This window comes from Heliangelus exortis, chromosome Z (genome assembly GCF_036169615.1).
Source record: "Heliangelus exortis chromosome Z, bHelExo1.hap1, whole genome shotgun sequence".
In the NCBI taxonomy this organism is placed as follows: Eukaryota; Metazoa; Chordata; class Aves; order Apodiformes; family Trochilidae; genus Heliangelus; species Heliangelus exortis.
The window spans coordinates 13603659-13620037 of NC_092454.1; the positions used below are offsets into that span (position 1 = coordinate 13603659).

General features: G+C 38.7%; 1 protein-coding gene across 1 annotated transcript in view; it reads left to right on the forward strand.

Annotated features, from left to right (window-relative positions):
- Positions 1-11489, forward strand: part of WDR70 (WD repeat domain 70) — a 123333-nt gene extending 111844 nt beyond the window's left edge. The window contains exons 16-18 of the mRNA XM_071731798.1: positions 328-444; positions 792-954; positions 9626-11489. Coding sequence (XP_071587899.1) covers positions 328-444; positions 792-954; positions 9626-9710 — 365 coding nt within the window. The 3' untranslated portion in view covers positions 9711-11489. The remainder of the gene's footprint in view (positions 1-327; positions 445-791; positions 955-9625) is intronic.
- Positions 11490-16379: the final 4890 nt, after the last annotated feature.

The window sequence follows — 16379 nt, forward strand, 5'->3', positions numbered from 1 at the left end:
GTGCTAATGTGGAGAACCGAATGACGGAAGAATAAATTAAATATGCATAAACTGTGCAAACATTATTTCAGATTAAAGACTTCTGCCTGAAGAAAAACTGGCTGCTTTCATCTTCAAAAAATTCAGCAGACATAAGCCCTCTAAAATACACCTCAGTAAACCACTGCTTGAATACATAATAACTGTGAGGCTGTTTGCTTCTGCAACTTTTTCCATTGCCAGGAAGAATCCTAGTGTTTTTTAATGAAACAGGAAAAAAAGAGGGGGCGTGGGGGGTCGAAAAGGAGATATCTAACATTTCTTTTTCTCCAAACTTTGACGCTTCAGCCCATGCACTTCCAATGTTCCGTGAACCACGACAGCGAAGCACCAGGAAACAGCTGGAGAAGGACAGGCTGGACCCCATGAAGTCTCACAAACCTGAACCTCCTGTAGCAGGACCAGGTAATCCAGACATAATAAGTACAGACTGTCGTGTGGAAAAGGGACCATTGTGCATGGGTTCTACACTCATTCAGGTTTGCATTCTCTACTTTCTACCTAAGGGTAGTGGCCAGCACTGCAAGACTTTGATTGGAGTGTTTATCTGGAATAAATTAGTAGTTGCGATGACCTATTTCAGTTATATGTCAGTAAAACACTTCCATGAATACAGCATTGATTTAAGACTCTTTCTGTAGTATTAAATAACTTCTTTTTATCAGATCACTTGTACAAACACAATAAACATTACTCTGTTTATTTCTTAAATATTTTCCTAAAAAATTTTCACTTTTTGGTTTTTGCTGTAGGTCGTGGTGGGCGTGTTGGAACTCATGGAGGCACATTGTCATCATATATAGTCAAGAATATTGCACTGGATAAGACAGATGATAGCAACCCTCGAGAGGCTATTTTACGTCACGCAAAAGAAGCGGAGGAGAATCCATACTGGGTTGCTCCAGCATATGCTAAGTAAGGAAACAATTTAGATTTCAAGTAATATTTCTGGAGTTTTCCAATATGCACTCTAGTTCACAGATTTTTAGGTTAAGCCTTGAAAATATTTACTTGCTATTATGACAGCATATTTTAGATGATCTCTTCAATGTCGCAGGTTTTTATTTTAATGTTTTCCCACATAAAGACCTGAATAACCTTTGGATTAACTTGGTATTAAAGATACAGAGATATTAAAAATCACACTGATAAATCTGCCAAAAATTCACCATAAAGAAATAAGTGTTCAATTGTTGTTACATAAATTCAAGAGCCTTAGCAAGATTATGGTGGTAAAATCTTGGTAATAACAGAGATGATAACTTACTCAGTTCTAACTGTACATCTGAGTGTGGTATTTGTGTGTGTGTATTACAATGAAAACTGTGCTTACAAGGAAAACAGTATGCTTCTAGAGGGCCTTGTACCAAAGATTTTTTTTTCCAGGAATACATACAATTCAAACCATTAAATAAATACATTTACAATAGTACTAAAATAAAAACTAAATAAATGCATTTCATACTAATGAACAGAAAATACCACTTTAAAAAACAGCTGAAGTTTTCACTTTTTGTTAATTGTAATTTTTGTTAGACAAACTAATCTATCTAGAATAAGTAATGTTTTCAAAATGTATAAGTAAAAGGTTTTAAAGACATAAATTAGTCTGCAGAGACCACTCTGCAAATAACAAGCTGCCTATTCTTATTTGCAGCCCAGTGTTTTATCTCCAAAGCTGTGTTCAATTAGTACTTCACTGACTGTACTTTCTTTATTGGTGGTTAGCTCCTTAGTGAAAAAACCACCTCCTCTTTCCAGAAACTCAAACTATGTTAAGACTCATTGCTGTTTCTAGTGGTGACACTTGTTTTCTGACTTGACCCATGTGTTCTCAAAGATAATTGAGTGGCTGTTCCAAAGCAGCTTGAGAACACCAGTGATTTTGCCTGGGTTTCACTGGGTAATTAATGAATATGGCATACTGGTAATTAGTGTAGCATTTGATATTGTACATCAAATCTGCATAATGTACAGTATCACCCTTTGTACCAAAGAAAGAATATTTGAAAGCCTTATTCTATAACAGTTCTTGTAATTAATATGATAAAAATTGATTTTTTAGTTGCTTGAGAGCTTATGTTTGTTAAAGATAAAATTTATTTTGAACGTGTGGGCACATCTGTAATGGTTTTATTTGAGATATGCAATGCTCCATTCTCAACAGTAAATGTGATCCATCATATAGTAAGTATGCAGTAAGTAAAACCAAGAGAAATTATCCTGCAAAATAGTAATTATGAAGACATTCTGACCAATCTGGGGATGGTACCTATTGCTTAATGTAGGAGAGATTTTGAGTTGATTAGGGTCACTTTATTTATTAAGTTGAGAGGGGAAGAAAAGAGGAAAAGTAACGCCTTGGAAACCCACTGGCAGGTGAGTTGTCTGTCAAAGATGTTGTCTGTGGTGTTATTCTTAGAAATATACTAGAAACATCGGGCTGGTCCACCTCCTCCTTGGAGACAGGCTGAGTAAGTTGGGGTTGTTCAGCCTCGAGAAGAGTCTCTGGGGTGAATTCACAGCAGCCTTTCAGCACCCAAAGGGGCTTCAGGAAAGCTCAGGAGTGACTTTTTACAGGGGCATGGAAGGATAAGATGAGTGGTAATGATTGTAAGCTGAAAGAGGGCAGATTTAGGTAAGACATTAGGAAGAAATTCTTTAGTGTGAGTGGTGAGACACTGGCACAGGTTGCCCAGGGAAACTGTGGATGCCCCATCCCTGGAAGTAATGAAGGCCAGATTGCATGGGGCTTTGAGCAGACTGGTCTAGTGGGAGGTGTCCCTGCCCATTTTGAAGGGTTGGAACTACATCATCTTTAAGGTCCCTTCCAAGCCAAACCATTCTGTGATTGCATGAGGTAGATACAGAATCACAGAATCACTGAGGCTGGAAAGGACCTCTGCAATCATCAAGTCCGGCCCATGACCTAACACCACCACACTGCTTATGTCACTAAATGCCACATTCAGTCTTTTCTTCAACACTTCCAGCAATGGTGACTCCACCACTGCCCTGGGCAGTCCATTCCAATGCGTTCCTTCCCTGAGGAAGTTCTTTCTGATAACCTAAAGCTCCCCTGGCACAGCTTCAGGCCATGCCCTTTCATCCAGTCAGGAGCTGCCTGGGAGAACCTCCCTTGGGTAGTGACAGACAGTGATAAGGTCCCCCCTGAGTCTCCTCCAGGCTAAACAACCCCAGCTTCCTCAGCCAATACCTCAGTATATTTCTGGCTCGGTAACTTTATTGATTGTATATTATGTTTCCTCCCAGACACCTGCAGTGTAGTAGTCATGAAAGTTTTAAAACATAGCTGTATTGCAGAAGGCTTACAGTGTCAGGTGGGCAGATGTCATTACAGTTTCTTATTGAAGATGTAGCTGCAGGGGAGGAAGAGAGCTGGCTGAGAAGTGGGGAGGATGCAAGTCCAGACTGCTATTAACTTACACACCAGACGGTGATATGTGTGTGGGGGAATTGGACAGTGGCCAACAACATGCTGCCTTGATATTTTTGTCAGCTGATAAATCTCATGCCAGTGAAACTGCCTCTATCCTTGCTTTAAAAGCCAGACTTCAAGATTTACTCTATGCAAAAAAGCATTTTTTAAATTATTGTTATTATTAATAGTAATAACCATTATTATTATTAGAGTCAAAGACACTAAAATTCAGGAACTTCCTTTATAATTGTGTTACGTTCTTAGTTTAACAGTTACAGGTCAATGGCACTCATAGGTTTTGCTTGCTGCCTGCCTGCACACACAGGCAGAAAGCTTTGGGAATGATTTCCTATTTCTGATTTTTCAGGGCATGTATTTTTACCCTGTGTGTAAAGCATCTTACAGATGCTCTGGTGGATGCATATTTAATAAATTGTGCAAAGTTCAAGTAATTTATATAAATTATGATATAATACTGGATTATATGTTAAAATAATGTTAATGTTAAAAAAATATGTTAAAATAAAAATATGTTAGAATCAAGAGTTTATGATAACTAACAATATATAAGCCTTGGGAAACTGGCTGCTTTAGCTATAGCATAAGGTGTACTGTAGAGTTAGGAAGGGTGATATTCTGATACATAGTTTAAATTATATACTGTTTTGAGACCTAAAAAAACCTTACAGCCTTTATGTGTAATTTCTTATATAGTGTTTATTCTTTTTACTACTTTATTTCTCTGCTATCAGTTTTTCTACATTTCTTGTAGTTTTCACTTAACTGTGGTATAGAAATATCCACTCGATACATCTCTAGTTTGACAAGGCTTTTAGTTTTGCCTTATCTAATGGGCAGTTTACTTAAAGTTCTTCATTTTCCTTTTTAAGAAAGTGCCTAGGAAAACCACAGTAACTTAATTTTCTTCAGTGATTGTTATTAAATAACTTTACACTAAGAAGACTGAGAAATGCACTTTTCATAATTCTGTAGCAACAGTGTTAGAGTTCATCTCATTCTGATTCATATTGATTAGGTCATTCTAAATCAAATAACTGATACACGCTTTTAATTGTTTTTTCACTTCAACAATTCTTATAAGTAGTACCTGGAGCATGACTTTTGCTATCAATTTATACATTATATGCAAAAAAAGTATACATTATATGCAAAAAAATTTCCTTTTTGTTGGAGTTAAAGGTGCTTGATTTATTCTTGAAGACAAGTAGTGATTTGCATTCTTAATCAATTGAAATTTTTTTCAAGTTTGTCAGGATAGGTGAAAAACCATCTTGTTGAAAAGGAAACTGGGAGATGATTAAAAGTACAGATTGAATCAGGAGATGACATGTCACAGAAGCTCAGTGTGAATAAAATGTCAAGAAAGATACAGTCAACACAGCAGAAAAGTCATAGTGGATGAGGATGAAGAGGATCTTGAGAATTTTGAGGAAAAAGCTTGTTAGAGACCTTTGCAAGAACCATGTCAGTGGAGTGAAAGGAAAGGGAGGACAGATTGGAGGTTTCAGGGAAAGAACTACAGGGAAGGAACTTGGGGTTTCAGTCATAAATGTTTGAAAATTACATTCTTTGTGAGCTGTTTGTTTTTACACAGCTGTACATAGGTACTATAATGACTTCAGATCTCCCTCTGAAGGATCTGCAAGAATTACTAAGTATTCTAGCTGCAAGCCTAAGAGGACCCAGATTTAGCTCTCTTCAGTACAATAGGGAAGGTGAGGGTGAATTTTCTGTCCCAACCAAGATAGACAAGAGTTCTTAAAAAATACCTTTTAGCTAAATGATGCAGCCCTTATTTTGCTGTCTTTGTCACTGCTGCCTGTCACAGGTACAAGTAGATGACTTGAAGCAGCAGCGTGTAGCTGTGGTGCATTCCCTGAAGTTCTCAATGGCAGTGCCAGTGTGTGAAGTGTTGGTTAAAAAGTGGCTCAAATAACTTCAGATACAAAAGCCAGACTGACTGGAATGTTTTGGAACAGTGATTTTGTTGGCACGTTGGTGTATTTAATCTAAATCTTATTTTGAAATTGGTAATCTTGAGGGCAAAGCCACTGATTCAGTCAGTCTGGTTAATAGGGTAAGAAATACAAAGGGGCTTGCTAAAAACCTTAACTTTTCAGTCTGGAAGTAACCTTTATGACATTATTCATGATTTCCAAGCATTCTTGAAAGTGTTCTTTTTCTTTGTTTCAATGCAATATAAACACAAATTTCAAAAGTTACTGCAACATAAGTCACATGCTGTGGTTTGCTGTTGTCATCTCCAGCAGGTTTAGCTGTAGCAGTATTTTTTTAGCTGCTAGTCTATGAACCTCAGATATGAATGAGCTACTTTTATACTATCCCTAAAAAGACAACTGAGAAAAACAACCGATACCCAGAGGCATTATGGTGATTCTAGAGTGCTCTTCATGGCCCCTGAAAACTTTTTAGGAATCTGCAACTCTGAATATGTTTAAAACCAGAAATAAAAGTAAATATTTAGGATGAATAAGTTATGTTAGTTATTTTCCTATTTCTGTTTGGAGCCTCTTAGTGTAACCCACAACATAAATACATTTGTCAGCCTATGAGATACTGTTTTCACCTGGCATAGGATCATAGAATAATTTAGATAGGAAGGGACCCTTGGTGGTGGTTAGCTAGTCCCGCCCGTTTCTTAAAGCATGTTTGCTAAAATAAGGTTGCTCAGGCTCAATTAGATTCAGCCTTTTCAGGGACTTGCCCAACCATGTTTGAACATCCACAAGGACACGGATGTTCCACAGCACCTCTCTGGGCAGTCTGTTTCAGCAGTCAGTTTAGCAGGCAAAATATGCCCTTGGCTAAATCCTTGCTGTCTGTTCCCTGTCACCTTCTTATCCTTCATGTGCCTGGAAATGCATTCCATGGGGATTTGTTCCATAGCCTTCCCAGGGACTGAGGTTAGGTAGACCATCCTGTACTTCCCCAGGAGCTCCTTTTGCCTTTCTTAGAGATGATGATGGTTGCCTTTTCTAGCCATTGAGAACATCCCCCAATCACCATGACCTCTCAAGGAGGACAGAGTGCCCTTGCAATGACATTTGCCATCTCCCTTGGTACCTTTGGATCCATCCCATCCATTCTCCACAAACCATACCCAAACACCCATACACAAACATACACAAGTACCTGGGGTTTGTGTTTATCCAGTGAGCTACATAATCCCTGACTGTGTCGTCTTCTTCTGTTTGTAATGTCTCACCCCCTCCTAGAGACTCTGCAGTTAGTGTAGGAGGATCCTCAGAGACCTGAAGACCTTTTCAGGGGACATGGAGCTGAAAAGGCACTGAGTATCCTGACTTTTTCCATCCCCTAAGTTAACGTGTTATCTACCCCACTGAACATTTTTTCTTAGAATTCCTTTAGCTGTCAGTGTAGCTGTAGAAACCCTTTGTGTTGCCTTTCATGTTTCTTCTCAGTTTCAACTTCAGCTGGACTTTGGCTTTCCTAACCCCTACATGTTCATGTAGTGCCTTGGTTCCTCTTGCCCAAGGCTGCCTCTGCTTCCTCTCTCTGTGTTCTTCTTTGCTGGGGTTTATCTCAGTCAGGAGATCTCTGCACATCCATTCTAGGCTCCTGCCAGACTCCACTTTCTGCACGTGGGATGGAATGTGTTTTGGAGAGGTTGTCCTCAAGGATCAACCCAGCTCTCTTATGCCCCTGTGCCCTCCATGGCAATCCCCCAGCTGACAAACTGAAGTGAACTGCCAAAGTCAAGGATAAATGAAACTGAGAAAACTAATGGGAAAATAAAAAAAAATTCAGCTTTCTAAATGTCTTATGTAGAATAACAAGTCTCAGAAATAAAAGTATTTTGTAGTAAGCCTGTTTTTATAATTTTTGCATAAATATCAATCATGCAGCAAACTCCTTATACAGCAATTTCTTCTACAGTTACTAAGCAGAACAATTTGTGTTTAAATCAAATCATCACTGATGATAATGCTGTAACAGAAAACAGTTTTCTATGCTTGTATCTTGAAAATGGTCAGGCGTATGAATCACCCTATGTGCCCCAGTTACTGCTGTGTAGCTTGTGGAGGTGGAACAGTTTACATTTTGTTTGGGCTGAGGCTACAGGCATTTCATGCTGATTTTAAAAAGTGACATAACAAAAGGCTGGATTTCCTCTGCATGTTTTTTCCTTAGCTGGTTGCTGCTGAATGATGCTAGTTGGGATTTTATTGACACTCCCCACCTCACTGCCAGTTTTATTGGAGTTGGAGTAGCATACCTCATAGCTGAAGTCTGTAACTTTTCACAACTTTTCCTGAAAAATATGGAGGTTGTGCTGCTTATTTCTCAAATGAAGTAATTCTTCAAAATTAGATTTTTCTAACCAAAATTATCCCAGTTGCAGGTATTGTGGCCAGAAATGATAGCTTAACACTGGATTCGTTACACTTTACTAAGAAGCATGTCAATGCTGATGTGATCCTATATAGAATTTAGATATCTTTTTTTAATCATGATAAAAGAAGGGTGCACTGTTAAAATGGGCTAAATAAAGTTCAATCAATATTTTTTTTGAAGAAGAGAAGATTACATGTATTTCACATCTTCAGCAGCAAGCAAAATCCAGTATTTTGGGCAATAAAGCCTTCATCCCTGGTATTTGCTTTAGATTGAATGTTGATTTTTTAAAATCCTCCTTTAATTACTTAAGTAACTTTTAGTTACTTAAATCCTCTTTGGTTACTTAGAACTATACCACTATTTTCTACTGACATTTTTAAATTGGAAATTAAAAAAGAAAAATCTGAGTTCTGCTTTCCATGGAGAATGGAATGAGCCATCTAATTTCCAGTAGTGCAGGTCCTCATCTGGGAACAAGGTCTGCTTAGGAATAATGGGACATACAACCTGCACCTAACCCTAACCTGCATCTGTGGAACATCTTATTATACTCCTTATCTCCACGGAAAGTTTGGAGGATGAAGGAGCAGAACAAGCCAACAGGAAATCCTTCATATTAATGAAGTTGTCATTGCTTAGCTTTGTTGACTTTAAATCTCTTTTGTGCCCCATACATAACAAGTGGAGAAAGGTGATGCTGGTGGCTTGCTATTACTCCTCTTTGAAGTCAGTGGCAACATTGCCCGTTGTGTTAAGTAAAGCAGACATAATTTTGCTAAGGCATTTTGTACAGTCTGCCAAATAACAGTTGTTAAAATAATAGTGCTTCACATCCTTAGACTGCTGTAAAAACATTAGTTAATTCATTAATGAGATTATGACTGCCTTGGCTGAGTTTAGTACTTTGTTGTGTCTGTTTTAATGAGAAGTTGAGCAGAGCCAGCATCAGAAATCTGGTAGTTTCATCTCCACAGTGATTGTGCTGAGAATCAGATTGGGAAAGGGACCATGCAGTTATTAAAAGTGTAAGACAGGAGAACTGAATGTCCAAACAGTTTATTGAAATGCTACTTGATACTGTGTTCATTTAAAAAGTAATCAATAATTATTTTTATAATCTTTAAGTGTTATTTAAAATACAAGTAAACAGTGGAGGAGTAGATACCATCAAGCTTGACTGTAGGATACACTGTGTTCTCATATGAAGACCGTTAGGTTTTTTGTTACAGTAGTGCTGCACACAGTCTTTAGAGGAGAGGCTTTTTTTCACATGCACAGGCTAAGTCAGAAGCCTGGCTTAGCTGTTCTGTTTTCATTTACTGGCTGCTGTCATACTACAGTATACCAATTTGAAGGTTTCTTTTTTTTTTTTTAAATCATGGTACAATTTGAGAATGTGTTGTTTTTTTCTTTCTAGCATTGTATTATATTTGTTTGTTCCTCTCTTCTGTCTTAATTTTATTCATGGAATACACAGGTAATGATTGCAAGCTGATGAGGAAATAATACTTGCAAAAGATGTTGGTTGGTTTGTTTGGCTTGCTCTTTGCATAAGAGGTGCAAGTTTCTTTAGTTCTTTGAGGGTTAGTTCATGGGTTTATGTAAAAAATGTTAACCAGGCAAGTCTAGGATGCTCTTTTTTAATATAGAAAGATGTCATTTTTTGTCTACTGCGTGTCTAATGTAGTTTCTGATAAAGAATTATAGTCTGACCATTATTTTAATCTCTTTAATGTTTTCTAGAACGCAGCCAAAAACAGTTTTTGCGGAAGTGGAACCAGAAGATGATGAAACGGACAAGCCAGAGTGGAAAAAACGTAAAATTTGAAAAAATTGCTTCAAAGAATTATTTTGGAACATTTAAAACAAAGGGCAGCATTTATTTCTTTAGTTTGGGTCAAAATTTGAAAGCAAAAATTACTTCAGTTCATAAAGCTTGCTACAGTGTAAAAAGTGATTGTTGTATTACACTGGATTCTAATCCCACATCTGAATTTTGTAACAAGGAATGAATTATATCGTGCGAAGAACTTCTCTCCATGTCAGTTAGTTATCCATGATTTAATCGAAAAATATTTCTTTATAAATAGTACTGGAGTAAATGAATTGTTTTGACAAATGTTTTTAGTTACTGGCAACTTTACAAATGCTGTATCATGACAGTGTTCAAAGCTTTGAAGTATATGAATAAAATACTACAGTTTCTCAGACTTCCTTTTTATTTTTCCTAGTTAAGATCTAACAAATTACCCCCTTCATTACAAGTATAAAAAATTTTTCACTAGTATTTAGGTTGATTAATGTGGAATAAACCAGCTCAGTTCATTTGTGTATTCACACAATTCCAGTTTTAGGAAACACATTTTCTGTTGTCTGTCCTTATTTGAATGGTGGTCCTTTTAAGTATGTGTAGTATCTCACAGTAGTGTTTTATATAGCTTTTATTTTCAATAATGTGAAATTGAAATGTTTATTGCCCATTTGATGCAGAATTTTTTAAGGTTTCCTCTCCCTGGTAGTGCCTATTAATAAGTGTTAGAATACAGCAGACCTGTGTAATTATGACTTTATTAACCTTAGTGTATGCCTAAATTCTCTATAGCCTGCCTCACACTCTCTGAAGATTGATACTGTCTTGCAAGAAGTGGTTTCTAAAATATTGAAAAGTTCCATTGTTTAAAACAATTTTACAATTCTGAATGTTGTAAAATGAAGGGCAGATTTGAAACTAAGGTCCTTTAGAGGAGGAGAAAGTAACCTGGGTTAGTTTAGGCATTTATATTCTGATTATAATAATACATGATATGCTAAGTGTTGTGATTATAATAACATGCAGTACAACAAGCACTGCATTTCCACTAAGACTGGAGTGTACTAGACATCATAAACAATCAAGCTTTCCTAATTATGAATGTATTCTGAAGGCATATTTTAAGGTTATATTTAGCAAAGCTCTTAATCACCTTCCTAACCTCAAGTTTACAGTTCTGATAGTCAGCATATATATATGTATATGTATATATAAATATACATATATATAAAACATTGTACTTCAACACTGTATCATTGTATAATTTTCCAAGCTAATATTTCTTTTTCAATTACAATTTTTATATGTCAGGCAAAAGTAAACCTGAATTAAAAAGGTGTAATCAGCATTGCTTAACATTCCCACAATGAAATATTTCCCCTGCCCTCACTCAGTGTAGTCTTTTTTAAGACTGGAACCTCACTAAATAATCCACAACTTGTCTTTGTTCCCTGTTAAAATATTTAACTACATACTTCTATAGAATAGCAAATCAATGCTTAATTTACAATTGCAGCAGTAATATACAGAATGAAGGACATGATACCCAAGTGGACAGTAAATGAAGGAAAAAAAGAACTACCCAGTGAAAAGCAGCCATTGTTAATGAGACCTTCTAAAAACCTCGCTGTGCAGTGCCCTACTCAGCAACTAAGCATGAAGTGTAAGTTCTGTTAGAATTTCTCTGAGAGTTTGTCACTGTTATTTACAGTACTTAGTTGTCTTGGATCTTCGTTCAGCAGCCTAGCATTGAAAACAGTGCCTCTGTAGATATGTATTAAAAAGATTTTAAGCTAATTTAAAGTCTCTGCTTTAACCCTTGACTTAGTTTGTTTGATTTAGTCCTTACGCTGGATTTCCAGGCATGTTCACCAACAAGGCAAATGCTAATGCTTTTTTGAAAGCAATTTTAAATATTGAGCAGCCCAATGGTAAGAATTAACCCATTCAAAAAGGTGGTTTGAACAAACTGCCAGACCATACTTGGAACAGCTAACTCTGGTTCAGCTCTTCAGACTTTCCAGAGAAAAAGGTTAGCATCAAAAATATTAACATGATTTCATGTTTAGAATGAAAGATGGCACAATGGTCAAGAGGGAGATGTACAGGCAGTGGAAGCAGGGACAGATATCCTGGGAAGGGCAAAGGGACACTGCCCTATTGTGCAGGTGTAGGATCAGGAAGGCCAGGGTGTGGCTGGAGCTGAATTTGGCAAAGAATGCAGAAAAGGACTTTCTACAGGTATGTCAGACAGACATGGAAGGTCAAAGAGAGCATGGTTGTTTCATCAGTCAACTCCACCCTAGAAGGTGAATCAGGAAAAGGAAAGGAGACACATGGATTGAAGTAAAACCATATTTACTATAATAATAATAACAAACTAATATCAATTCCAATACTAATACAGGCTCCAGACTGTTGTCATGAGCTGTGCTCTTCTAGCATTGAAGGTGGAATGCCAGCACTGCAAGCATGACATCTCCAGCCCAAATGTAGCAGTCACAGCAAGTGGAGGAGGAGGCCACAGGCTTGGGGTGATCAGTGATGCTGACAGGACCTTCTCAGGAAGGCAGCTGTGGTAGAAATCAAAAACAACTCTCCAAACTTCTCAGTATATAGTGAGGGTGATGTTTATGGTATGGAATACTCTGTTTGGCCAGCCTTCTAGCCCACTGCACCTGCATGGTGTAAAACCACACTCCACCCCAGTCACTACAGGAACCAGAATACCAGAGCTGGGTGTGAATGGAAACTGCATCTTGTCTCTTTTGTACTCACAGAATTGGACATGGCAGACTCTCAAAACTACAGATTCTCTTAACAGAAAAATTATTTTATAATTATATCCCAACAAAACCAGGACAAACAGACAAGGAGATGGCTGAGGTACTGAACTTTATTTTCCTTAGTCTTCACTGGCAAACTTTTCCCACACCTCTTGAGTGGATGGACCTCAAGAGCAGGGTGGGGGAAGAAAATTTGCTCAGATATATGAGAATATCAGTTTATAAACACCTGAGGAGCCTGAAAATACAGAAATCTGTGAGACCTGACAAGATTCATCCCAGAGTCCTGAGGGAACTGACTGGTGTACTCTCCATAACATTTAAAAGTCCTGTTAGTCAGGTGAAGTCCCCAGAGACTGAAGGAAGGGTAACATTGCACCCATATTTATAATGGGTAGAAATGAGGACCCTGGGAACTACCGACCTGTCAGCCAAACTTGCCTCTTGTGCCTGGCAAGATTATGGAACAGATCCTCCTGGAAGCTATGCTAAAGCACATGGAGGGCAGGGAGGTGGCTCGAGACAGCCAGCATGTCTCATGGCTTCACCAAGGGCAAGTCTAGCCTGACAAACCTACTGGCCTTCTCTGATGGAGTGACTACACCAGTGGCCAAGGGAAGAGCTACAGATGTCACTTACCTGGTGTTCTGTAAGGCCTTTGACATGGTTCCCTACAACATCCTTCTCTAAATTGAAGAGAGATGGATTTGATGGGTCGACTGTTTGGTGGATGAGGAATTGGTTCATGGTAGCACCCAGACAGTAGTGGACAATGGTTCAATGTCCAGATGGAAATCAGTGATAAATTGTGTCCCTCACGAGTCTGTATTGCGGCCAGAACTGTTTCACATCTTCATCAGTGAAACAGACACTGGATTGGGTGTACTTTACCACACTTGCAGGTGAATGGTGTGGCTGACACTTTTGATGGATGAGATTCCATCCAGAGGGACCTGGAGAAGCTCAAGAAGTGTGCTCATGAGATTCAAGAAGGCCAAGTGCAAGGTCCTGCACCTGGGTTGGGGCAGCCCCTGGTATTGGTATAGATTGAGGGATGAAGGGATTGAGAACCCTGCAGGGAAGGACTTGGGGGTATTGGTGGATGAAAAGCTGGGTATGAGCTGGCAATGTGTGCTTGCAGTCCAAAAAACCAACTGCATCCATCCTGTGTTGCACCAAAAGAAGCATGACCAGCAGGTTGAGGGAAGTGATTCTGCCCCTCTGCTCTGCTCTCCTGAGACCCCACCTGGAGTATCGTGTCTGGTTCTGGAGCTTGTAACATAAGGAGATGGAACTGTTGGAGCAGATCCAGAGATGAACCACAAAAACTATCACAGGGCTGGAGCACCTCTCGTATGAGAACAGGCTGAGAGAACTGGGTTGGTTCAGCCTGGAGACAAGAAGGCTCCAGAGAGACCTTTATGTCCCTTCCAATACTTGAAGGGGACCTGTAAGGGTGGGAACAGACTTTTTAGCAGGGCCTATAGCAATAATGGGAAGCGGTTTTAAACTAAAGGAGGGTAGATTTAGGTTAGATATAATGAAGACATTTTTTTACAGTGAGCGTGGTGAAACACTGGAAGAGTTGTCCGAGGGAAGATGTTGATGCCTCATCCTTGGAAACACTGAAGGTCAGGTTGGATGGGGCTCTGAGGAATGTGTTCCAGTTGAAGAGGCCCCTGCTCATTGCAGGGGTGGTGGAGTAGTTGACCTTTAAAGGTCCCTTCCAATCCGAACCATTCTATGGTTCTATGAACTCCACATGCAAACTGGAATATTAGAATCTATACTTTCATTAATAGTTTATTAATGAAGTTTCTTTCAAATTTCATCAAGGACCTGGGTGTTAGTAATTACCAATTTGTAATCTTGGTTCTCCTTGAATCCATATTTAGTGTTAGTGTAGTCAGAGTCCAGATAGACTTTTGTTTCTGTCTTTCTGAAACAAAGTGAGCTTTTTTTGTTTGTTTGTTTGCTTGCATCCATAGAAGACTTGCTTACAGAAGTGTCACAATCTAGCATTTTGGCATGGAGAATGGCTTCTGTGGTGCTTTCTCTAAACCTGGATTTTTCTTTCCATATTCTGTGCAGATTCTGTACGGTTCTTTATAGCAATTTATGCTGTAAACCTGTCCACAGGGACAAGGCTTTTCCTGCCACATCATTGCAGTCCACAAGATAGTGGTCAGCCCAGTTTGCCATTCCTAGTTTGTGTTGCTGCCATTGGTAGAGGTCTTAATTTGATTCTCTAGTCCTTTGTCTTCTGCTATCCCTGTCATGCCCTTTTAATCTATCTTATTTTTTAAGTCTTTTGCAACAGATGAGAAGATTTCTAGGCTGTATTTGAATCCTGGCACTTTACCTCTGGCTGTTTGCAACTTCTTAGTGATTGTTTAAATTCCTCTTTGGTCTGCTTCCTATGACCTGTAATTTACTGAAGATGATACTTTTGTCGCTGTTTTTTTTGTAATTTATAAAAGCAAGAAGTGTGAATTTGTGCCCAGGATCCTCCAGACATTGGCTCCTTGCTTGTAATTGCACGCCCAGTTTGGCATTCTTTGTCATTTCTGCCTTTTCTCTGTTGGGCTGTAGAAAAACAGGTATTATGGGAAGATAAACCATGAATCCTTATTCTATTATTTCAATCTCTATTGGATCCTGAGGAGTATTTTGCAATGAGTGTCATTGCTGAGTTGAAGTGCCATCCTGTTAGTTAGATCTTATCCATTAGTTTCTTTGGCCTCTGATGCCCTCAGGGGTGTCCAGCTTGAGGCATTTGTAGCTCACATCATCCTTTAATACTGAATCATCTCAATTTTGATGTGGCCTGTTAGTCACAATAGTATTGCAAAACCTCTCTTCCATTTCTTCATCATGCTAAAAGCCTGTATGTACCCCTAGCCCACATCTCAGCTATGGGAACTTAATAAAAGCTCTACAGTAACCTCATAAAAAATCAGCAGGCTTGTTCTGACCTATTACCATGTGTAGGCTTACATGAGGTTCTGTCCCTGTTGTTGATCTCTGCATTCTTCTTACCTACTGAACTTTTTATGCATACCTGTAAATGAAGTGTTGGATAGCTGGCTAGCAGTGATGTCCTTATGCTTGTCTGGTGTTGAAGCACAGACACATCTTATTACATCAGGTTTTAGATCTAGGATTTTTGGCTAATCTCTAAATGGGATAACACAATTTTATATACAATATGCACTTTCTCTGTCCTCTGGGACTCCAGCATCTAATTGCTTCATGCAGTTTGCATAGCTCTGGCAGACAAGGTGCCTCTCTCTCTGTAGGATATCATCTTGGTTGAAACTGGCTTTGGTTGTCAAAGCTTCCCATCCTACACACAAAGGCATTGGAGCATGCTGACGGTCTCCCACTTTGGCAGCAGCGTCTTAGACTCAGATCAGCTTGTTGGAGTCTCCATAACCTATGTATTGCTTGAGTGCCTTGGCAACAGTTCATTATTTTTTTCCTAATGGCTGATGATCAGACGGAATGTTCGTCTTGTACTCAGAGATGACTCAAAAGAAGGCTGAATCAGAAAGCAGAACCAATGTCTTTTTACTATTATTTTTTCACCTCAGCTATCATGCAGGACTGTTGTATGTCAGGGTTAGTACTTAAAATTTTTCTTACTCTTGCATGAAGTATTTCTGCAGGCTGTGCCCTTTTCAGTTGTTACATCATGAAATAGTAGAGCAAACAGATGAATACCTGCAGTAGATAAACTGGACTGGATGGGTCCCTGAGAGGTTATGTAATCTATCCTTGACTCAAGTTACACGTGTACCTGGGCCAGTTCTGGCATGTTTATTGCATCAGCTCTTTAAATGCTCCCATGGTAGACGCTGCATAATCTCCCCGAAAGATCTGCTCTAATGCTTCATTCTTC